Source organism: Cydia splendana, chromosome 14, assembly GCF_910591565.1.
Source record: "Cydia splendana chromosome 14, ilCydSple1.2, whole genome shotgun sequence".
Classification (NCBI taxonomy): domain Eukaryota; kingdom Metazoa; phylum Arthropoda; class Insecta; order Lepidoptera; family Tortricidae; genus Cydia; species Cydia splendana.
The window spans coordinates 1880933-1906975 of NC_085973.1; the positions used below are offsets into that span (position 1 = coordinate 1880933).

At 37.3% G+C, this 26043-nt stretch overlaps 1 protein-coding gene across 1 annotated transcript in view; it reads right to left on the minus strand.

The window, feature by feature from the left end:
- Nucleotides 1-2139: 2139 nt before the first annotated feature.
- LOC134797024 (UDP-glucosyltransferase 2) overlaps nucleotides 2140-26043 on the minus strand; it is a 52848-nt gene continuing 28944 nt past the window's right edge. The window contains exons 2-6 of the mRNA XM_063769226.1: nucleotides 11967-12106; nucleotides 10751-10934; nucleotides 8694-9191; nucleotides 7559-7787; nucleotides 2140-4536 (exon numbers count right to left, since the gene is read on the minus strand). Coding sequence (XP_063625296.1) covers nucleotides 3956-4536; nucleotides 7559-7787; nucleotides 8694-9191; nucleotides 10751-10934; nucleotides 11967-12106 — 1632 coding nt within the window. The 3' untranslated portion in view covers nucleotides 2140-3955. The remainder of the gene's footprint in view (nucleotides 4537-7558; nucleotides 7788-8693; nucleotides 9192-10750; nucleotides 10935-11966; nucleotides 12107-26043) is intronic.

Here is a 26043-nt window from a genome sequence, read left to right on the forward strand (position 1 = left end):
AAGAAATACAGAATAATTGCCATGCCCTTTCTAACCATGCATATTTTGCTTTGTTTTCTTGCACTAACTTTAAAATACATTAAGTACAATGTAAGATACCTAATAGGTACTATAAGCGATTATGATTATTATGTACCTACTCGTAGATGCTGGATGTACAAAACTATAATTTAAGTTTCATTAATTCTATTTATTTATTTAGATTCTAGAGATTGTAATTATGTTATGGTCTGTATAGGTCCAAAACTGCTTACTTGAGAAACATTACACCAGAAGGAGCCTATTTTTTGGTATTTTATTATAAATGGCACTTAAATATTAAATTCCTTTCAGATACAGAACTTACAAATAAACTTTTTACTATTATATTTATTTTACGTTGCATGTAAAAAATTGTTTTTATCTAATTAACTCTTAAGACTTTCTAGATTGTAAAAGTAGGTTATTAGAAATTCTATTAGAACCACAAAAACTAGTCTTTCTTTAAATTAAAAGTTTCAAACAAATGTATGTAGCTACTTTTAGTTCTATTTTCGCTGAAGTTTATTCATTACATAGTTAATTTAAAATAGAATTAGAATTGTGATTCTAATTTATTAATTGTAAATCGAAATAATATAGTATTCACTAAGTGATGTTTTATTTTAGACTACCTAAGCCTACCTAACCTACCTTTGTAAGAATAGTAGGTAAGTTACATTGGTACCTTCACTAAAGTGTCATTCTATGGAACTTGCTAACTATGTAAACAAAAGTCACTAGTAAATTCATCATTCAGAGACAATTTCAATATGGCGGTTTGTTTACATAGTTAGCAAGTTCCATAGAATGACACTTTACGTTTTATTTCGTAATTTCGTTGTTATTAGTGGGTGGGGGGGGGTGCAGCAGTCACGGGGCACTTAAAGTTTTAGTACCCTACCCTGCTCGGCAATGTTTTTTTATACTTTTTATATTACTCGTGGCAAACAAGCATACGGCCAGCCTATAGATGCCTGAAACTTTAGGGGTGTTACATGCGCGTAGCCGACCCTAACACTCCGCACCCTCGTTGAGTTCTGGCAACCTTACTCACCGGCAGGAACACAGCACTATGAGTAGGCGCGAGATGACATTTAATTTACAGTGCCCATAGATACCTCTCTTTTGGACGAGTTTAAGGATGACTCACGTTGGACCGCGCCGTGTCCGACCCGGAGCTTCCAGCGCATCGTTTTCTATGGAAAACATCACGTGATCGCCTGTCATGTCATAGAAAAGTAAGCGCCGGAAGCTCCGGCCCGGACACGACCCGGTCTAACGTAAGTAATCCTTTAAGGACATACCCGGGTATCTAATGTTGTTTTTGTCAAGCGAAACTAATAATTCATTAGAGAGGTAGAAAGTTACTCCCACGATTCAAGCTACGATTTATTTATGTCTACATATATACCTACCTGGCCCCAATTTCACATCGGTGACAGGTGCGACAATTGTAAAACATCACTGTTGCTGATGTCACAGGCATCTATGGGCTACGATTACCACTTACCATCGGGCGGGCCGTATTCCTGTTTGCCACCATCATTGTATTATTAAAAAAACTTTATTGTATCGGAAAAAAACAGATATTTCTCTTGCGAAGTTTCTGACAATTGTCAAGATTTAGAAGAATTGTAGGTAATTCTTGACAGGAAATGAGTTATATGTCGGAATTTCGTGACAATTGTCGTGTTTCTTGTGACAATTGTCATAAACTTAGCAAGAGAAATATCTGTTTTTTCCGATATAATAAAGTTTTCTTTAATAATACAATGATGGTGGCAAACAGGAATACGGCCCGCCCGATGGTAAGCGGTAACCGTATCCCATGGATGCCTGTGACGTCAGCAACAGTGATGTTTTACAATTGTCGCACCTGTCACCGATGTGAAATATGGGGCCTGGTCTATAGATATTAGAATGTATATCAACTTAATGATGACTCACGCTAGGGCCGGGCCTGGACCACCACCGAAATGTCATTTACTATGACGGCTGATCGGTGATTACGTGGTGCTTTCCTTTCCTCCCAATCCTTTACACACCCAAAACATTTACAAAATAGTTGCACCTTTGAGCTTTAAAGGAGTATACATAAATAGGGCAAAAAACTACAAATTGAGTTCAACTCACATTTATTTGTTTATTTTTTAAACTTAACTTATTTCCAAACTTAAACAATAAAATATTTACAAAAAACAAGGCAGGTACACACAACCTTTGCTCACAGTTTATTATGTCTTTTGTACCAGTTAAACCACTCATTGTGGTGAGATATTTGAGGCTTTCCATCAGAGAAGGATTCTTATGCTTACTATAATATACTACTAGAGTATTTTTAATAGCCCGTTATAGTGTCCCACTGCTGGGCAACGGCCTCTCCCCAGTGTTGTGAATAACGCTTATTTTTAGGCTTAAACACTCGAGCCCTCAAGACTCGTAAGTCTTGAAGACTCGACTGTATTGGAGAATTGTATTTATTTATTTTACGCGTAGGGATGTAAGAATCGTCGAAAAGAAATCGTCTTTGCCGCCTTTGAGGCGTTAAGCCTCGAGAGTCTTCAGGGTTCGAGTCTTTAAGCGAAATGAGCGTTATTCACAACACTACCTCTCCCCCTCTAGAGTTAGACCAAGAAAAGTCTGTAATGATTTTGATAGCATACGCAGTGCAAGTGTTATTTTAAACGTCAAACTTCTATGAAGTTACGACGTGTGAATAACACTTGCACTGCGTGTGCAATCAAAATCGTTGCACAATTATCTTGTCTAACTCTAACAGGTTCTTTTAAACGGAATAATTACTGTGTTTTGAAAATTGTGTAGGTATGTGTAAGTGCATACCTTGTTCCGAGTACCCTGTCAAATCATGGTAACAATCGTAGGTATATTTATAATCTCTAATGGTAACTCCATATTAGTAACTAGTCATATTATATACAGTCATTTTCATTAGGCCACCAAGGATTTATTATAAATCTATTATCTATATACATTATAGTTTTATTTCCCTTTTGTATATTTAACTAAAAAAAGGTAATATAAATCATATCACTTGGTCATTTAGATTTAGAGTATGAAACTGGGTATTTTTATCTATTTGTCACTTTGCTTAGATTAAATATAAATTTCACCAAAACTATAAATATAATAAGTGTACATCTGTATTTATTTGGATATATAAACGATCCGAATGGATGTACCTACACTATACCGAAATACTTTTCACATTATTATTACAAGGCATTTTTGAGCGAACATATTAATTATCACGATTATCCTATCCCTAGAATAAAATAATATATAATTAGCACAGCTGGCTTTTGCTCTCAATCTCATCACCCGTTTCTATCCTTAAAAAAATCGAGTTTTCCAGTAAGTTTTTTAAGGATACTATCTACAGAATACGTTACTTTTCGTATCGCAATGTTGGCTTCAGTTAAGAACAGACATTGTTTATTGTGTAGTTTTGTACAAAGAATAATACAAATTTCCTTCCCGCTATTTTAACTAGCTGTATCTATTGACTTTTCAACATAAACACGAACGAAGCTAATTAATGGAAATTTTATACGTAACTTTTGCCCGAAACCATTCGTGCACTTCCGCATAAAAAGTTCGATTTCGAGATAAATAGAGGCAAACACATAGGATCAGAAATAAGACAACAAAGCATATTTCTTCTAGTGGTCAACAGATGACGCTCTCAATTAGGTAATCACGCCATCGATGTTTCTAAGAAAGATTATACAAATTACAAAAAATACCTATGTCTTTTAGTTTCCAGCCTAATGACACCTACTCCTGAAGAATTTTATTGCTTTTTCTTACACAACAATTTTCATTGCACTGGATTTTAATATGTACAAAATAAACCTCCAAGCATAATTATGCCTTTAAAAAAAATATTGTACCTTTTACCTAATTTTCAATAATTTTACAAATGTTTCTTCGACATCGCCGTGTGGTCGATAAGTTTCTTCGACCGCTTTAACAAATCGTTGGACTTATCCAGCAACTGGTTCATCTGTCTATTCTGCACATATTTGACTAACCTTTTGAATCCGACCCTTACGACATAGGTAATAAGTGATACTGTTGTGAAAACTACAAGAATAGCTAAAGCGGCGACATCTAGTAAGTAATATTGGATGAAGTTTAAATCTTTGGCTGGCGATTGGAGGTGGTACGCTCCTTTATGGCGAATGACGTACTCAGTCCAGTACACAGCGCGTTCTAAAGGCGTTTCCTTCTGGTCTCTTAAAAGTGTTTGTCGGTATTTCACTTCTACCTTGTACTTTGGCACGTTTATAACTTCTTTGATGGCTTCGTAAAGCTTTTCCGATGTTAAGTGCTGTAGTTCTAGCTTTTTCGCGTAGCCGTCGATTTCAGCTTTCGCGGCGTTGGCGTCGTGGTCACAGAATACTGGGATTGTGACTATGGGCACCCCGTGGTAGACAGTTTCGAACATGCTGAGTAGCCCCCCGTGAGTGACGAACGCCTTGATCTTTGGGTGACCTGAAGATAAAAATAGGAAATCAGTCTATAAATGTTTATCATCATCACTACACCTTATAAAACAAAGTCCCCCGCCGGGTCTGTCTGTTTATGTATTTGTGTGTTTGTTCGCGATAAACTCAAAAACTACTGAACGGATTTTAATACGGTTTTCACCTATCAATACAGTGATTATTGAGGAAGATTGAGGTGTATAATTTGTTAACCCGTGCGAAGCCGGGGCGGGTCGCTAGTTAATAATATGACAATTCGGCCCATACACGTCCCAGTGCTGGGAAGAGGCGCGTGAGAGGATTGGGGACTTCACATACAACTTTGAATTTCTTCACGAATGTATGCAGTTTTCCTCACGATGTTTTCCTTCGCCAAAAAGCAAGTGGTAAATATGCCGTGAATATTACACGCTGTTAAAATAATCTGGACGGCACAGTACCGAAATATTTAATTATATTTCGTAATCCCATTTGTTAACCATTGTACAATCAAGTAATAACGTTTCAAAGTGTTTGTAATTAAACATTTTGATGACAGACTGTTATTAACATTCCAATTGAACTATAACTGGACATGGCTGGTAAATTGTATTTCGTTTACAATCTAGATTGAAATAACAACGAATGTTCAACTAGTTGAATTACTTAATGGAAATAATAATTGTAAGTTTTCATTTATAAGAGCAAGTCAATGATAATAAGAATTTTATACCTTACATTTTAATTGTTTTAGAGATTATGTTGAGAAACTTATTAGTTAGTAACATATAAATAAACGGTCTATTAGCTATTGCTCTGCCTCATGAAATCATTATTCTGCGTTGTATCCAAAGTATGTAAGTAGTATGGAAAAAGCTGTGTAAGTAGTATGGACACAAAGGAAATATGGCACGAAAAGGTGTAAATATACAAATGTGACCGTACACATTACTGTGTATCTGCAAAGGTAATTTAGGATATTAAATGACATTTCTTAGCTTAGGTATAAAAAGCAACAAAATAAAATAACGCCTGGTATTTTATCCTAGCAATAAATCTGTAACTGCGCAATGGCGAGAATGAAACACAAGTAGCGCGAAAATAACGAGACATATTTCTTCGTGAGTTATGGATTTCCTTATTTATTTTGAATGAAGCTGAAGATTTTCAACAAGCTTTTATTAGGTCGACATGTATGTAACTAACTTGTAATGGAATCTAAGGTAACTAATTTAACCATCTTCCAAGGATCGTAACGTCATGAAAATTGGCAGCTGTATGTAGTTCTGATGACAATACAATAATATGGTACTGTCGAACTGATCTGATGATGGAGACAGGAGGTGGCCATAGGAACTCTGTGATGAAACAACGCAACCTAATTGTGTTAGGGGTTTTTAGAATTGTCTCGATTAGTATTAGTTGTCTGTCGTATGAAAAGTACAGTCAGCGATAAAAGCTTGTACCAAAATGGAAATTTTTGCCAAAAACTATTTGACATTTTTAGTTGTCAAATATGTATACTTACAGTACATATTGTAGGAAATAGTTGCGTATTTAATCGGATCACAGAGAGATTGAATAAAAACTGGACGCACTCAGAGAAATAAGTAGAAGAGTGCTCTCCGTCCGGTATTAAACGAGTTTTGAGAAAATTTATTTTTAATATGATTCATGCTTAATCAATATTAAGTTTTAAGCGAGTTTAAATCTTCATAAAATTGTTGTCAAATATAATTTTGTTTGGTTAATCTAACTTGAACGGTTTACAAAATATGACACTTTCAATGATACACTGATGATTTTACATTATCCTGAATAACTCGAAAACAAAAGAAGATCGAGGACTGATATTAAGCATAGAGAGTTCTTAGGACCTGCCAGTACACCACCTGAAAGAATGACCATATCGTCGTTGGGGGTACTTCTTGTTCGCTTAGCCTGCTAGACCCTTTCTTTGACTTTATGACGTTTAAAATAACACTTCCACACTTTGTGCTATCACACACGGGACAAGACTTAAAAGTCTATAAATACCCACTTTCAAAAGACTGCTTCAAACTCATATCATTATTTACCGTCTAAAACTACTTAAGTATGAAATACCTTGAACAACGTTCGCTACCTAATACAGAAAGTTTCATAACACATTAGGTAAATAAACCTTGTATTTTCAAAATTGAAACATTTATACTGAAACAGTTAGGAGCGGAATTAAAGTCAAATAATGTGCATGGAATTCAATTTAACAACCGTTTGCCTGACGCTTCAGGCAATTCAGAAATTGGTTACAGAAATATACGTACACCCAAGGGTTAGGTTATAATAGAAATTCTAGGTAAGTATACAAACAGGAGTTGCTTCGTAGAGATAATACCCGTTGTTGCTCGAATAGCACGTATGTAGATAACTAATATAGTCTATAAACAGAAGATAGAAATTTAGTGGTATGTGGTTGAAAACTATATATAAGTCCTCCTCGCCGTGTCCGACGATGGCGACTCCTCCAAATGTTTTAATTAGGAAGATGGAACGCTCCAATGTTTGTAAGATATTAATAAGAAAATTAAACACTTCTTTGGGTTTTAGACTGATTCAGTGTCCACATTCGCCTTTTTTCTAAAGGTTAAGAATATTCGTGGTGAAAAGTTTCCAGTGTTGTTAGGTAGTCCTGAAAACTGCGTCGACCTCGGTTTTGGAATGTAAGTCACAACTACTAGCCATGTCAAATAAACGTCAGTCCATGCAAAAGTTTGCACAATTGTGCAAGGTTTTCGGCAGATGGGTAGGCTCTTAAAGGCGACTCCGGTTATAAAGTGCTCTAAGGCAGATACTGTTGGTACATTATTTTATCCGTTACTTTTTATGCTGGCGGCCTAGCCAAGGTGACAATCGCTTGCGCTTCGCCATCGAATCGCTTTGTGTCTCTCTATCACTCTTCCATATTAGGGTGACAGTGTCAATTGTGTTTCGTTAGCTACGGAGCGTTAGCGATTGGCATGTTGTCTACGGGGCCTGAACAGATGCAGTCTTGTACTGACTTGACTTACCCAACAAGTCCTGCTGCGGCAGCCACTTGTACAGCCTGACATTAGCCGGTATATCCGTCATGTTCTGCTCCCCATCCTGCTTCCACAGCACCCTCTGAGGAAGCCTGCCAAGCGCGTTGATGATGAGCCGGTGGACAGACAGCGGCATCTTCGATGTACGGACGGACGATCCCATGGAGATGTAGATGAAACCAGCGTCGCCGGCGCCGGAGATCCAGTCTTCAATATCCTGGATGGAACAATGTCACAATCATCAGTTCATCACTATCTCATCACATCACAGTACTTAGTTGTAGACAAACTAACATTTATCAAACGTTTTGAGGATGAATCACGCTAGAACGGTCCGGGTCCGGGCCGAGGCATCCGACACTTCAGTAGACAGCATCACGTGATCACCGACGAAATCCTCAGCCCGGACCCGGACCGTAAAGTGAGTGACAGTGAGTCATCCTTTCTGTCAACCGGCTGAAGCATAATTGGCCATAAATTAACATAATGTTATTGGTCGCCGCGATACAGGCGTGCCTAGTGCGGCTACCAATGTTTATCAACTTGTAGGTATTCTAATAACTTTTTGCTTTTTGATTTTTCATTTTTACAAGTACTTTTTAGTAGGTGGAGTCCGTTTTAAGCGACTGGCACCAATTTTGCAACAACAAAGACTCAACTTTCTGCAAATTCTGTGCAGTTGGATTTGTCCAAAGTAGCGCTTCAAAACTCTCTCGATTGCTAAGTTGGTGCAGTGTTATACTTGTATCTAACATATGCTGAAATGAGAGGTAGTTGCAAGCACTGGTTGGCCTCCGGAAAGTTTTCAAATTGCAAAACTTTTTTTTATAAGGAAAGAGTTTAGAAATTTCTATAAAAATCTTATTGTGAACTTGTGTAAATGTTTTTTACTTAAATTGCTATTTTACACTGACTGCCGCTGACAACTTTGATTAGTTTTTGGAAACTTTCAGCTATTTGCAAAAACTTAGTTGCTGATTGAACGTTATAATCACGGCGGTAATGTAGCGGCGAACGTCACTAATTTTGTCAAATAAATTGACAACCACAGTGGCGCAGCAGTAATGTCGCAACAGTAAAGTAGCTGCAGTTAACATCGGAATTTACCTTTAGATTAACTTACCGGATTCAACCTCTTCGCCTCCTTGCAATGTATACACGCGACCTCCGCAACATTAGGCAAATACGGTCTCGGGTACGACACAGAATAATGGCCATTCTGTAGAATAAAGCTCACATTCTTCGCCATATCATATACATGAGGCATCTCTGGCCCAATGTGTCTCCTTAGCACTCCTTGGAGGAACACAGCCATGACGCTATGCATGGTGTAAGCTCCGATATACCAAGCTGCGTTCATAGCTCTGTCCAAAACGCCCATGTTGTCCGTATAAGCTTTGCCGAAGAACGGGGTGACCGAGAATGGAGTAGGGCTCCCTGAGTTACTTAGTGGCATGGCGTAGAAGCCGACTGTGTTGATGTACATGAACGGAACTTTGAGTTTGTAAACGATGCCAAAGGCGCACTCGGGGTAGGTGCCGTCGAGGATGATCAGATCGAAGTTCCGCCCGGAACGGAGGAGGGCGCGCGTCTCAATGTCGCTCAGAAACGCGTCGCAGGCCTGTGGATATAAAGAGAATTATCAAATTGGACTCTGTCCATTACCTTATCATCGAGGATTATCTTAAAGACTATTTGACCGGCTATTATTCAGCGCAATTATTTTGGTGTCCGGATTTTGCGGCAGTAACGTGGCGCTGCAATAATGCAGCAGTAATGCTGGAGCAGTCTGTATTCGAACGTCACCTTTAGAAAGAAACAGTTTTAAAAGCATGACTATCTTTGATCATGATCAGTTGGACTCTACAGGTAATACAGCAAATTTTCTGCACAAGAATAATCCTATGTTATATTTGGAAACTAGGTACAGATGTGGTGCATAATTGTCTTCCTTCGTATTTTTCGGAACCGTTCGCATTTGTCATGCTACTTCAGTCAACGTCAGTACTTTTTGTACCGAGACTGACTGAAATACTTAGCAAGACACGTTCGTACTAAAATACGAATAAGGTAAACAATTATGCAATACATCTGTACGTACCTATTTATTACCATTTTTCGCACAATGAGGTACACATTGCAACATGGTTCCAAATATAGCATTTTGTTATGCGTGGTCAGGCATTAATATTTACAATTGATTAAATAGATTGCGCAAATAATTGAATGTTGATTTAATCGTAAACTCGATTTCGTTTGATTTTCCTGAAATGGTTCGGAAAGGCCCAATCAGAGTTTTAATCGGAATACATTATCGTCGAAACAATCCTCGTATTATACTTAACGATCGTAAATAATTTAATGAAAATAGCTAAACAGAGGAAAAGCGTCTTTTATTAGTTAAATATTATTTGCTATAAATTCCCATTCATTGGGTGTTATGTTGATTAAGAAATATTCCTTAACGATGTTCAAAAGATCCTTAACATTTATTCAAGACAGAATAATGGATCATTTAGTGAAAGCGCTAAGATTAGAGGAGAAATATACAGTACAGGTTGTCTAAAAAATTACTGCATTCTCGTTGCCAGGGAGGTTTTGGGATTGTACTGAGCAACTTTTACTATGGAACCAACCCCGAAATCGAAAAATAAAAATTTGGCTGTTTTATTCATTTTGGCTGGTAAATTTTCTACGGGAGGGTAATTTTTTTTACCACCGCGTATATCAACACTTCTGACGAATTCAACGACACCTTATATGTCTAAAACCGTCCAGCCGTTTGGGCTGTAGGGCGTGCCAAAAAAAATGGACATACATACCCCTCCTTCTTACGCAGTCGGGTAATAAGGGAGTGTCCTCCTACTATTTAGCCACTTTGCCCGTACTCTTTGATGCTGACTGCAGGGATCGGATACCAGTATTTTTTGCATGGGAACGAAAACGGTATTTTATCGTTCTTTGTTAATTATTTCATTTCTAATTGGGCAATCTAATAATACGAAGTCGTTACCTAAATACACAACCGAGTCCTATAATATACATATCGAGTATAAAATAATTCAAAAAATACGGTTATTTTTGCAAAAAACCGGTTCCGATCCCTGGCTGACTGTACATCATATGGTTCACCCGCTATTACTAAACTATCATCATCATCTTCCAGTCATTACCATTTACCTCATATCCGTATCTGAAGATATCTTTCACAGGCAGCGGTTCTTCCCCCCTCATCCTGGCTCCCACCAGATCGTACGTCATATAGTTCCTCACGTAGGACACCAGACCTTCGGGGGCTATCTCCTCCAGGCCCTGGATGTGGAAGTCAGGCGGGAAGGCGCTCATGAATGTCACGTTGTGGCCTCTGGAAAATAGAATGGCAGGCAATAATCGCTTATGTGTGTGGACGTTATTGGTCTAGGACCGCAGGCTGACCGATAAGACCAGAGACTGCAGGCGGACTGGTAATCGCGGAGGCGGAGTGGGCCCATTTAGAGATTATATTCTTCGTGTTCTAAGGGCAACATAAACCGCGCGTACTTTTAAACTTCGTATCCTCTCTTATTTTAAAACTAAATTAAACTCACATAGTTTTCAGCCACTTTTAAAAGGCAATAAAATTTCTCGTCTCCGTTTTTATAAATACCATACGTCCGACGTAATTCCTTGATTATACACTTACCCGCACGTACAGAATAGTAATTATACACAAGGTTCAGAGTAATATTTATTATCACACCGTAGGCAGCGTAGTAAATAACTAACGTAGTTTATCACATGTTATGTATGAGTAACATTGGTTAGTAGACTACTTTACAGGTTAGACCTTACTTTTTGACAAGTGACGAGACCTCTGGCAAAATCCCGTGTCATGATTACCTTATTGAGTACTTAAGGTTCAAACACTGGTTCAGTACTAATGAGTTTCTAGGAACTGTCACTGTCGCACTAATATGAAAGAGTGATAGAGAGACACAAAGCATTTCGTTGTCAAAGTGATAGAGATGGTCACCTTGGCTAGAGCGACTGAAGGCGTTTCTTTGTCGTAGCACAAACAATTTTCATCTTGGCTAGAGAAATTTTAAAGAAAACATCGCCAGATAGGTAACTAGAGACTAATCCCAATTATTCAATAAGGCCTGATTCCTTTTGGCTTGGAAGGTCAGATCGTAATCACTTTCGTATTAAATCAGTTCCTGCACAAATTTAGGATGATTGCCAAGTCTTTTAAAATGTAACCAGGAAAGCACTAAGACTAAGAGGAGTTATTTTACATTCTGAATAATATAAACGTCTAGATTTTAGAGTGAGAAAATGCAAGTATTCAAGGTAAGTGCACGCTAGAATGTCCCGTTTGAGTTCAAAAATCGAGGAGGAAGAGTTATTTCATACATACCTCCTGGTAAGACCTCTGGAGAGCTCCCAGAACGGCATCTTGTGTGACTTGGTGCCGCCCATGGTGACCATGAGGATGTCGCTTCCGCAGACCGAGGCCAGCAGGATCGGCAGGCACAGGACAGGCCACCGGGAGCCTAGCTGGAAAGTAAATAATGATCATTATTGCGTGATCGTAAGACATCTTAGCCTGAGTAGCCCGACTAAGATTTTTTCGCACAGCTAATGAATTTTCTTCCGTGATCTCTAAGAAGGACATTCGGACTGTAGAACTTCGGGTATCGACAGCAACGGCGAATGTGATAGGTCCCCAGGTGCTTACTGCTTTTCTGTTTTTATAACAAAGGTGACGTTCGGATCATGTTCGGGTGGCGTCGTTGTTGCCGCCTCAGTATGTCAATTTTCTTAATAAAATCTGTCACGGAATGAGTCATGAATTCATGATCGCGGCAGTAATGCGGCGGCAAACGTCACTTTCTATTATACGATTACGCCCGAAAACCGAAGACCATTCTTACAGCTCACGGACTATAGTTAAGTTTTTCAAAAGTCTTTCTTGTTTAAATTAAGTAAGTACAGTCGACGTCAAAGATTTGTTTACACTTTTGCACCTTACTTTCTTTGTAATAACAATCAAGATAAGAATGACTGTAGGCATGTCTATGCTTATGTGTGTATTATATATGGCTGTCTAGAGTGTCTAGCCATAAAATACATCATTATAATAGTGAATGGACTTGAGATTCGGGTCTATGCCGTGGGACCCCGTGCTATTGTTATTTGACACTGTTCGGTGCGGTTACGGCTACGACTGTGTCAACTACCAGCGACCCCGGCTTCGCACGGGTTACACAAAACCTTAACAAGTTAATAGACCTGAACCTTCCTCAAGAATTACTATATTGATAGGTGAAAACCGCATGAAAATCCGTTCAGTAGTTTTTGAGTTTTACCAAACAGACGGACGCGGCGGGGACTTTGTTTTATAAAGCAGGCCACTGACGAGCCTTCCAAGGGTAAATTTATGAAGAGGGTGTTTTTTCGACATTTGTATGGCAATTTTTTATTTTTATAAAATCAGATTTATAATCATCGCTTTAGAAAGGGTTTTTAACAACAAAAAATATACTGTACGAGGCACCACTCTACTTTTTATAGTTAGCTAGATATGGACGTTTAAATATCGACATTTGTATGGCACTATTTAGCCATTTGTAAGGCGCTTTTGACATGTATATGGAATTTTTTCGATATTGTATGGCAGTATCAACATTTTTATGGCACTATTTATTGTTTTTGTGGCATTTATAAGACCCTAACAACATTTGTATGGCACCTTTTCGACATTTGTATGGCAGTATATCGACATTTGTATACCACAATCGACATTTATATGGTAAAAATAGCCGTACAAATGTCGCCATACAAATGTTGCCAATAATATTTTTTTGCGAAATTTCCTACACAATATAACCGATTCACTTATTCAGTTTACAATATATTTTAACACTGTATTTGTAACTATTATTGTAAAATACACCTTTTTATTTCGACTCCATACCAACATATTAAGCGTCCATACAAATGTCGTTGTAGTTGTACCAAAATATATCGAAAGAGATTCTTGCCTGTTTTAATATAAATAATACTGCTTCCACGTCCACATTCGATGTTGATCGACACCCAACTAACCGCACTATTGCGTCGTAAATTTAATTTAACCGTTATTCAATAGAAAAATAAAATTTTGGGGGGTATCTTTAAGTCATAACAAAACAAGTGCCGCGTGGGACAACGATAAAAAGGCTTCCCCTGTTTTATTAAATAACGCAATAAATTATCGAAATTATTAAATCAATTCTCTAGAAAATGCTCTTTATAAAAATATAAAGTTATTCATAATACATTGCCTACATCCAAAGTTATGATTTTTTTATTGGGTGTGGTTTTTTATTGGGTTTTTGGAACTTCAAATGCGATTTTGTCAGAAACAAATAATACTTAAGGTACAGTTTGTACATTATATTTAAAGTTCACAATACATTGGATGAAAATATATACATAACCAGTCTTTTAGTCCTATGGACTTCGAGTTATAGCCGTGGGACAGCAAAAAATGCCCATGTGAAAATTGACCCCCAAATGGATGCCGTATGGATTCATCCAAATGGTCGGCATCCTAATATTAAACATTGTACGTTTTTGACATTCACGGACCGATTTTGGATTGCAGCCACGCTATTTGAACTGTCGGAAGGCTCGTCAGTGGCCACCTTAAGATGTAGTGATTATATCAGCATAATATGTAGAGGTATAGCGTTGAGATAGGCAATAGGTACCAATGAGTTTAAAAAGCCATGGGTTAGAAATGATTCCCACTGTCAGTAACCCAAAAAAGTCTGTATGTGGTTTATATTTTTGGATTAGGAATATCAGAATACGAGAAGTTGTTTAAACTCAGTTTTAACTTACGTATTTTATCACTTGCGTGACATGGGTGTGTGTGTGTGTGTGAACCTAGGGGCTCTCCGAAACAAGTCGCGCAAACAACTAAAATACGTGGGTTAAACCGTATTAATTTAACCGTATAAATTAGCTTAGTTAGTACCGGACTCACGACAGTATTGCCAATATTTTTAAAGATTTCAGAGCCATCTGCGTTAAGCTTTGCGCGTTTATCAGTCATTTAAAAATATCGGGGACATTCGTCAAATTAAATATAGTTCACGAAAGTTTTCTGTAATTAACTCATCAGTTGGGTCGGTAAGTAGTTAAATACAGAAAAGTGTAATCGCAATTATAGTTTGATGTTTCCATGAAGAAAAGTCAATGAAAATATAACATTTTCAATCCAATATTTCCATTGAATCCAGTAATCATATTTAGCTAATAGCAATTTTCCCGTCCTTTTGTTGAAATTATCAATTATCCTCTATGGAACAACCAATTACATAACCTATGTTACATGTTTGTCTGTATTAATTTTAAGATTGTTATGTGTTGTTTCAAATAAATTATTTTCTATTCTATTCTAATTAATAAATAGCCTTCATGCAATAATTGGTCATTATTTAATAATGTGAGAATTTTACTACGTATTCCTAAGAGTGATGAGAGTATTTTTTGTTAACGCCGTAATTATATTATTATTATTTTAATTTTTAGGATGATTAATATTATATCACGAGACATATTTAGCGTTGTTTTTCTTTTGAATAAGTAATGATTATAATGTAAAATATAAACTTCACTTAGACAATGTGATAATGATAAAGTTATATTCTCATGTTTAAAAATCTAAGATCTCGTGATTGGAAGTAAAAAACCAAAATTTCACAGAAAATTACACAATTAAAACAGTGGAATTTTTTAAAGAAATGTACAGAATACAATTTAAAGGGTCAATTTTCAAATAGGCATTTTTTGCTGTCCCACGGCTAAAACTCGAAGTCCATAGGACTAACAGACTGGGTATGTATATATTTTCATTCAATGTATTATAAGCTTTAAAAATCATGCACAAGTATACCTAAAATATTATTTGTTTTTGACAAAATCGCATTTGAAGTTCAAAAAACGGCGAAATTTGCCGTTTTTCGCGTGTCCCAGTGGCGGCATAGCGCAATAAAAAAAATCATAACTTTGGATGTAGGCAACGTATTATAAACAACTTTGTATTTTTATAAGGAGCATTTTCTAGAGAATTGATTTAATCATATTGATAAATTAATGCGTTATTTAATAAAACAAGGGAAGGCTTTTTATCGCTGTCCCGCGCGGCACCTGTTTTGTTATGACTTAAATATACCCCCTATAATCTTCTTTGTCTATTGAATAACGGTTAGATTAAATTTACGACGCAATAGTGCGGTTAGTTGGGCATCGATTGACATAGAGTGTGGACACGGAAACAGTTTAATTTATTTAAAAACAGGTAAAAATCTCTTTCGATATATTTTGGTACGACTACAATGACATTTGTATGGACGTTTAATACGTTGGTACATAGTTGAAATAAAAATGTTTATTTTATAATAATAGTTGCAAATAAAGTGTTAAAATATATAGTAAAATAAATAAGTGAATCGGTTGTATTGTGTAGGAAATATCGCAAAAAAATATTATTGGCGACATGTCGCGACATTTGTATGGCGACATTTATACGGCTATTTTGACCGTACAAATGTCGATTGTGGCATACAAATGTCGACATCGTGTCATACAGATGTCGAGAAGGTGCCATACAAATGTCGTCAGAGTCTTGTGAATGCAACAAAAATAATAAATAGTGGCATATACATGTTGATACTGCCATACAATGTCGAAAAAATGCCTTATACATGTCAAAAGCGCCTTACAAATGGCTAAATAGTGCCATACAAATGTCGATTTTTAAACGTCCATATCTAACTAACTATAAAAAGTACAGAGGTGCCTCGTACAGTATATTTTTTGTTGTTAAGAACCCTTCCTAAAACGATGATTATAAATCCGATTTTTCAAAAATAAAAAATTGCCATACAAATGTCGAAAAAACACCCTCTTCAAAAATTTACCCAACAATGACAATTTACAATTTTTTAAATAGTACTGTCTGTCTGTTTAATGTAAGTAGGCATGTGTAATTTTCCTATTCCTGTAATTAATTCGTGCATTACCTGTTTATAAATTATTTTCTGTTCTTTATATCCTGCTGCCCTAAGGTTGTCTAGAAGAGATCGCTTACAGCGATAAGACCGCCTGTTGCTACCTTTATTTACATTGTAAATCTGCATTAAATTTTGTTTTCTTTTGTGGTGCAATAAAGAATATTTATTATTTTTATTAATAAATAACTGCCAAAGGAAGTTAATAATCAGCCAGTCCTAGTACCAGTTGGTCACACTTATGTATATCGGTATTTCGCAAAGTGAAATGACCAAGTGATCCAATTGCGCCAGAGCCATGCGCCGGCGCGCCTCAATATTCACGTGTTTATTTGTACATTTTTATTAAGTTTTGTAACGAAGTAGGCAATTAATTTTCGTCATTCTTTTATGGGTTTATGTCGTGTGACGTTAGACCAGCAGTCTTCAATGCTGTATTGCGTGATAGGTAAAATAAAGTGGCAAAACATTGAGGTTATTTTAAGTTGTAAAGTTTCGAAAAATTTAGAATGAAGTATTTATAAATATATCAAATTAGATTTTTCGAAGAATTAATTCCCAGCAAGATGGAAGTCGTTTTAATACCTCCGATGTGCGTGTAATCCGAATTTGCGCAGTCCCAGGAGGTGTGCATAATTTTTTGTTGCTTTTCAGTATTTTGATATTGAAGAGGGATGGAATGGCTTGAAGGAAAATAATAATAATTGAGTTACCGATAGACCGATTGCAGCGCCGGGCCGTGCTAGCCGACGTCACCATCCCCCATGATGAGAATCTCGTGAAGGCCGAGAAGGACAAGTCCAGTAAGTACCTAGACTTGGCTCACGAGATAACCGCCATGTGGGATGTTGATTCGACGATCATTGTCCCGATGGTCGTTTCAGTGAACGGTCTAATAGCGAAGAGTCTCGACCAACATCTTGAGAGACTCTCGCTAGGTGGTTGGATCAAGGGTCAGATGCAGAAGGCGGTGATCTTGTACACGGCGCGGATAGTAGCTACGTCGGTTCCTCTCTCTGCAGCCCTGACCACCGGTAGCTTGAGCCTTGCCCCGCTGCTGGCGGCCTACTCGGTTAGGTTTTTTATAATGTGTTTATATGTATTTTTATTGTTTTGTAAGTGTTTTTATATTTTACTTTTATATTCATATTATAAAAACCCTAGCCTAAGAAGAATGATGAATAAAGAGATAATAATTGAGTTTAAGTCAAAGCTTTCTGCACCGACTTTGTAGTACCAAAGTGCCACTATAAATATCATAGAGCTAGACTAAGAAAAGCCAAAATTTCATTGAAGTTTGACGTTTAAAATAACACTTGCACTGCTGTGTGCTGTCAAAATTATTGCAGGCTTAGCTAACTTACTCTAACTCTATCAATGGTACATTACAAATATGAAATATGAAACGTCTATGAACATTTCACCCACACATTTCGCTTTACCATCAGGCGATTCGTCTGCTCTTTTCATACAAGAGCATACTTAAACACCACTTATGTTATGAATGGCGATCTATTAGTAAGTGTGGCAACATAAGCGGTAAGATGACAGTAGTGTATGAATGAGGCCATTAATTTTCCGTAGAAGATAGTTAAGGGGCCCACTGATTAACAGTCCGCCGGACGGTATCGGCCTGTCAGTTAGAACAAAATTTTGACAGTTCCGAACAACTGACAGGCCGATACCGTCCGGCGGACTGTTAGTCAGTGGGCCCCTTTAAAGGCAAGTTACGGCCGACACAGATCGCGCATGCGTGACGCAACGGCACGCCAGTTACAACTCAATACAACGTAATACCCGCGTAATGTGGAAGTAGGAACATTTATATTTCAATAATAATAATTATTATTATTTACAATAGCCTCTACGCCAGCTGGGACCAATTTACGGGTATCTATATGTACCCGTGAATGGGTTCTACCTGGTGTATTACATAACATAAAAATTTGTCTAAAAAGGCCTCTGCGCTGTTGGCTTCGGCCCCACGCATGCCTCCTAAAGGTTCGGGACCCTAATATACTGTCTCGAGATCGAGAAGGAAAAACAAATAATAATAATAATTCAGCCTATATCCCACGGCTGGGACACCCTTAAGTCACATCCTTATTTCTATAGTAACAAAGGTGTATTTCGATATGTGGCGCTGACATAAATATACATACATACATACATAGTTATACAAGAGATGTTAACTTAAAAGAACATGCCATATTTAAATATTGATAACAAATAAAAAATCGGCCAAGTGCGAGTCGGACTCGCGCCCGAAGGGTTCCGTACCATTACGCAAAAAAAGGGATTGTATGGGAACCCCACTTTAATTAAAACTATTTATTTTATTCTGTTTTTAGTATTTGATGTTATTAGCGGCAACAGAAATACATCATCTGTGAAAAGTTCAACTATATCACGGTTCATGAGATACAGCCTGGTGACAGACAGACGGACAGAGGAGTCTTAGTAATAGGATTCCGTTTTTATCCTTCTTCGGGTAAGAAACCCTAAAAAGCCAGTTTAACCGGTTATTTACTTAAATAATTAGGTACCATCCTGTTAACGAATATTACAATAGAATTTTTGTTACTCACAGTCATAAAACAGAATAAATAATTGCCTCAAACAATGTGTCTAAGACGTCATTTCCAAATATTTTGACGTAGTGATTTAATACTCTTTGATATTTTGTACTGACGCCATTAACTACGAATAACGTAAGTGTCAACACAATAAAATTATATTTGGCAACACAGACGTCAAACATCTAAAAAAAATTGTATTGGCTACGTGCGAAAATTGTGGTGGGGGAATTACAATAGAGAGAGCCCACACTAGCGTCTCCCGAGCGTTGGCGTCTAGTCAACTCTATGCTCAACGTAATGTTGGCTCATAGTCTAATAAAACATGGTCTTCCATTCCCAGAGTGACACGGGGCTACGTCACAACAACATGGCCGCTATATATAGCGCTATCGCATATTATCATATAGCGCTGTCGCATGATGACGTAAGCCCGTGTCAGTTAGGTGACCTAGAAAAGACGGGAATGGAGTACCAGGCGGAGTATATTATTATACCATGTGTTGGCTCAACTGCGCAGCGACGCCATTTTCCATAGCGCTGACTAGACGCACAGGCTGTAAAATGTATGTCAATATCGAATGCCAATGAATTGTCAAGGAATGTCAAATTATGTCAAATGTAAGGAGAGGTGCCGAAACACCAACGAAAAGATGTCAAATATAAGAAGCGAGTTTTTACTGCAAGGTTAGAAATTACAATGAATACAAAATGTTGATCTTATTAATAACTAGTGGCTCTGTGAGCTGTAGACCTCGCGAGCAGAGTTTAAAACTGAATAAATGTATGGTTCCGTTATTTTGAAGAATTTAGAGAATCTAATTTGACCATAAAAACTTAACTATCAATTGCTTACAAAATTCGGGAATTGGTTTAGATATGCGACCTGTAGAGTAGAACATATGGACATACGAAACAATTTTTGGCTAACAGGCCAATTCAAACTTACACTGATATCAGAAAGACATCTAACTGATGTCATTTAGTTATCGTGCATTTCACTCGTTCTTGTCCGTACATGTATTGGCGCAAGCGAGACGCACGATGACTACTAAATAACATGATAAAAATATCATCCCGATGTCAGTGTACGGTCGATGCCCCTTAAGTATACACGTCGCCATACTAATTGTATAGAAAAGTGGATAGAGTTAGACCAAGAAAAGTCTGCAGAGATTTTGACAGCACACGCAGTGCCAATGTTATTTGTGCCAGTGTCAAAATCTCTGCAGACTTTTCTTGGTCTAACTCTACCTATGTTAGGAAACCAACATTACCTTTGAATTAACCTGTAAACTGCAACTAAGAAGCTTCGTGCGCGAGCGTGGCCCATAATTTCCGAAAATCATTTTTTCTTCGAGGCAATTACTCCGTTCTCATATTTTGCGTTGCCCATAATTTCCCGAAATCATTCATTCTCGGTAGCGATTACTCCGTTCCCATATTTTCCCAATGGTTTTCTTCCACAATCGCCTATTTTTAATATTTTTAAATTAATCTTTTCCTTATAGTTTTCGTTCTTTTAAATATCTAGGATAATATTTTCTTGTTACTGTATGTTAATAGTGTAGTAATTATATTTGTTACTTGTAGGTATTTCACATACAACAAATATCAAAAACACTAAAATTAAAACATAATCTAAAAAACTACAAGTAAAAAACCAAACGCTGTCAGCCAATAACTCTAACCATACCTATCTCTGGGAGCAGATTCGTTTTTAGGGTCATCAAAAAAAAATAACCCTAACCTACCTATCTCTGGGAGCAGTTTCGTTTTTAGGGTCATCAAAAAAAAATAACCCTAACCTACCTATCTCTGGGAGCAGTAGGGCTACCGCCAATACCGAAAATCGTCAATTGCGGGCATTTTTCTCTGTCACTCTAATTACGCCTTCATTGGAGTAAAAGAGTAAGATCCCCGCAATTTGCGAATTTCGGTTTTCGCGGTAGCCCCTCAGTTTCGTTTATAGGGTCATCAAAAAAAATAACCCTAACCTACCTATTTGAAAAAAACCTGGTTATTTTTACCACTAGCATTAAAAAAAAGAGAAAATATGGAGATAGAGAATATTTAGTCAGTGAAAAAAAAACCTACTGGTTATTTTAACTACTACTGGGATTAAAAAGAAAAGGGAATAAATTGAGAAAAGGAAAATTTAGTTTATGAAAAAATGTACACGAAAAATTAAATAAAGCGAAGAAATTCCACTGGGAAAAAATGAGAACGGAGTAATTGCCTCGAAGAAAAAATGATTTGCGAAAATTATGGGCCATTTTAGCGAGGCGATCCAAATTAAAAGGCTCAAAGTCTAACTAACATTATTGTTAGTTAGACTTTGAGCCCGGGAAAGCGCAACGTACGAGCAACCTACAGCTAGTTCTAGCCCTAGGCAATGTTAACCCCTGCGATTTATGGATGGTGACCGCCCATGCTATAAACGTAAGTGGAAATTGACTCCTGGAACAGCCATGCCCTTGAACTAAAACCGCTAAAAAATGTTCAAACAAAAACTCAAACGAATACGCTTACCTCGCGCTTCGCGCTCGCTTGATCAATCAGCAATACGATGTTTAAGTGCAAAAAATAAATAAAAAAAATTGCATTTATTGGGGATCGAACCGGGTACCTATTCCCATATCCTTGCTTGTAAGCGTCTTTCCAATTGCGCTATGATAGCATTTAGATGAGCTGACGAAATTTGGTTACTTATTCTCGAGTAAGAATTTAAATATCTAATCTAAAGAGAATAAAGTGTATAGGGGACGTGCATGAACTATAGGGGACGTGCATGAACTATAGGGGGCAGCACAGGAGCCGTCAGATCTTTGGCGCGAAGCGTAGATGTGTAGTTTATGATTCCGATGTAGCCCACGAGATGGCAGAACCTACTATGTACAAGGAAACGTACTTACGAGAACGGTAGATGGTAGCACTTGCTTTGGCAATGTACATGTGCACATATGTTTCCGATTCAGGCCACAACATGGCAGGCCCTCCAACGCGCACGGTCCCTATAGTGGGCGTGCGTGAACTATAGGGGGTAGCATAGGAGCCGTCAGATTTTTGGCGTGAGGCGTAAATGTGACGTTTATGCTTCCGATGTAGCCCACAAGATGACAGAATCTACTATGCATAAGGAAACGTACCTACAAGAACGGTAGATGGTAGAACTTGTTTTGGCAATGTACATGTTTCCGATTCAGGCCACAAGATGGCAGACCCTCCAACGCGCACGGTCCCTATATGTAGTAGAGGGTTATTGTCATACTAAATTTTGTAGTCACAGTAAATTTACTGCCATCTTTCGATACAGGATTAAAATGAAAATGAAAAAAAAAATATCAATAAATGTATATATGTATGGATAAATGTTTTTTTTTATTTATAGAACGCCATATGATTTTGACCCATGTTCTTTTACTGATATGAGTAAAAATTGTTAAATATAAAATGGTGTCGCCATCTAGACGAGCATAGGCCAAAGGTATGGCGCCGTATATTCAAGAATCAAATTTTCTTTAAAGCGCAAAAAGCCATCATCTGTTGCAAAAAATAAACGAATGCGATTAGCCCGCGCTTGAAAAATAAAAAATACGATTTTTTTCTTTTTTTCAAAATAAAAAAATAAAATAAAAAACAACAATTGATACGAAATTTAAGTATAAAAAAATACAAAAAGTTATGTAGCAGCATACAATTACTGGGGATGGAACCAGGGACCTCCCTATGCAAACAAAAAAGCGAACGTTTGCAAAATGCGCCATGATAGTTCTTACTAAAGCTGACGAAATTTAGCTACTCATTCTCAAGTAAAAACTAAATATCTAAATACCGCCGAAACCAGTGATACAAATTTTCTGAATTTTAGGCCATTTAATCTATAAACATATATCAAAAAGAAAAAACTCTTATGATATCGATACGACTATTTGTTTAGGCGACAGGTATCACAACTCCGCCATTTTTAAAAATTTCCAAAAACCGGATTGACAAAAAAAAAATATTTATTCATAGAATCTGGTCACAAAATTTCATGAGAATCGGTTAAGAATTGCGACCTGTAGAGGAGAACATCCGGAAATACAAAACTAAATATCTAAATACCGCCTAAACCAGCGATAATTTTTTTCTGCATTTTTTGCTATTAACTCTGTAAACATGTCTCAAAAAGAAAAAACTCTTATGATATCGATACGACTATTTGTTTAGGCGCCAGGTATCACGACTCCGCCATTTTTAAAAATTTCCAAAAACCGGATTGACAAAAAAATTTTATTTTGTCATAAAATTCGGTCACAAAATTTCACGAGAATCGGTTAAGAATTGCGACCTGTAGAGGAGAACATCCGGACATACGAAAGCAAAATGCCCGAGTCAAAACGTAGACCTTCGCTTCGCTTCGGTCAATTACAGCTAGGTGAATGTGAACCTATTCGGATTTCGAGATAATCACAAGATCTTGAGACGATTTAGAGATCAACTAGATCTACATTAGATATCGACTAGATGTGACTTGGATATCTAAGTCATAACTTGTCGAAATCGTTCAAGAGGACCTCAAGAATCGCAGAAACGTCAAATTTGAGATATCTATCTTACAAATATCTTTAAATTAACCGTATCGTAACTTGTTGAAGCCTAGTAGAAATCTAATTCATTTTCCGAATCGAGCCGGCAGACGCTCGAAAGACGATAGGGTGGGATGGCCCTAAGTGACGCCAATGCACGAGGTGGTGAAAATATGAACTTTTGTGGGAAGACAACTTCATACTATTTAGCAGCTGCCAACTGTCAAAGAAACAATATGGGCCCGATTCGGATTTTGAAATAGACATCTACTAGATATCTTTTAGACGTCACCAAGATACGATAACGATATGTTTAAGATCTAACCTGTCAAATTTGACATTTATGCGATTCTGGAGATACTCTTGAACGATTTCCACAAGATATGACTTAGAGATCCAATTCACATCTAATAGATATCTAACACTATCTGACGTAAAAGTGACACTGGTTGCCCGAATTGAGCTGCAAAAGAAAACTAGTTTAAATCTAAACAATAACGTATCTAGAATGGATCTAGTACATGTCGTCTCTTGTGAATATCTTGAATTTCGAATACGGCAGTATGTGTCACACCCTCACACCTACTAGCGCCTAGCGGCCCGATTCGAACAATGCTTTATGTCACACCTCACACCGATATGATACTGATAATTCCAAGTGTCGAAAACCGTCAGATAATTCTGACAAGGGCCTCTTAAATATTATGATGGAGTTTTAGGTAAGTAATGATTTTCATCTGATTTCTGGAATTATCCGACATACTAAATTACCCGAATACCCCCATTCAACAAGTCAATTATATTTACATTATAGCAAGCCTCATAAATGCCGCGTAGGTGAAGGCTGAAAGGTCACTGAACTCTAGTTCCTCGCACAAGACTTGATATTACTTACACTATAGTCGTGGCTATTTACTATTTGGGTGAAACAGATCACTGTGTTATGTCTTTTCTGTAGACATACACAAGAGTTAAGGGCTATAAAGGTTAATTTTCTTATTTGATGAAAATGTGCTGTTCGCGATAACACCCTAGTTTTCTCTCCTGTGGGCAATAGTTAACAGCTTGTGGGCATGTAAGTAATGATTTTATCATAGTTCTTTAAATAAAAGGAGGACCTTTTCACGTGGATAAGGGTTAAATAAGAAAATTAACCTTTATAGCCCTTAACTCTTGTGTATGTCTACAGGAAAGACATAACACAGTGATCTGTTTGACCCATTTACTGAACTTTACCGGTCTTATATGGACTCTAAACACATACTCGCACACGATAATATTATGTACCTACCTGTCTTGTATAGGTACATCATAGTATTGAAGTAGGTAGCAGAGATACTGATATGGGTAAAGAATCTAAGGTGTTAGAACAAAATAAAGAGCATTTTCCTACAATTCAAACTCCGTTTTGCTATTCACTCTAGTACTGCTAAAGGAAAGGAAAAATAAAACCTTAAAAAATGTCCATAAAACTACATCAATTACTAACTTTTTAATCTGAATAAGGTCAAACAGGGAAAGTAGAATACCAGCGGACGAAGTCACGGGAAAAGCTAGCTATTTTAATAGTTTCCTCATACCATGGTCATTAGGTATTCTACTCAGTCTATACCTATCGGGTGGTCTACCTAATAAGACTAACACTAATGGGCCCCATTGTACTGTTTGTGTTTGTTTACTAACATTCCCGCTAACACTTAATCATCATCATCTCAGCCTATATACGTCCCACTGCTGGGCACAGGCCTCCTCTCATGCGCGAGAGGGCTTGGGCTATAGTCCCCACGCTAGCCCAATGCGGATTGAGGACTTCACATACACCTTTGAATTTCTTCGCAGATGTATGCAGGTTTCCTCACGATGTTTTCCTTCACCGAAAAGCTAGTGGTAAATATTAAATGATATTTCGTACATAAGTTTCGAAAAACTCATTGGTACGAGCCAGGATTTGAACCCGCGACCTCCGGATTGAAAGTCAGACGTCATATCCACTCGCCCACCACTGCTTCCACTTAACACTTAATAGTTAGTGCGAAATCCTATGAATACCGCAGGTAATTGTTGATAGTTTGCATTTGTATTAAAGTTAATATACAGTGTGTAAATTCAATACGGGCAATAAATCAAACCAGGCGTAGAATTTACCCATGTTATCATGAATTAAGAAGTTTTTTACACTTAATTATGACCCCGTAATATTTTTTTAAATTTACCGAGCAGCAATGTACTGCAAACATTAATGGCTACTGGCACCATCTCACTAACACGGGGTTAACCGTTAAACT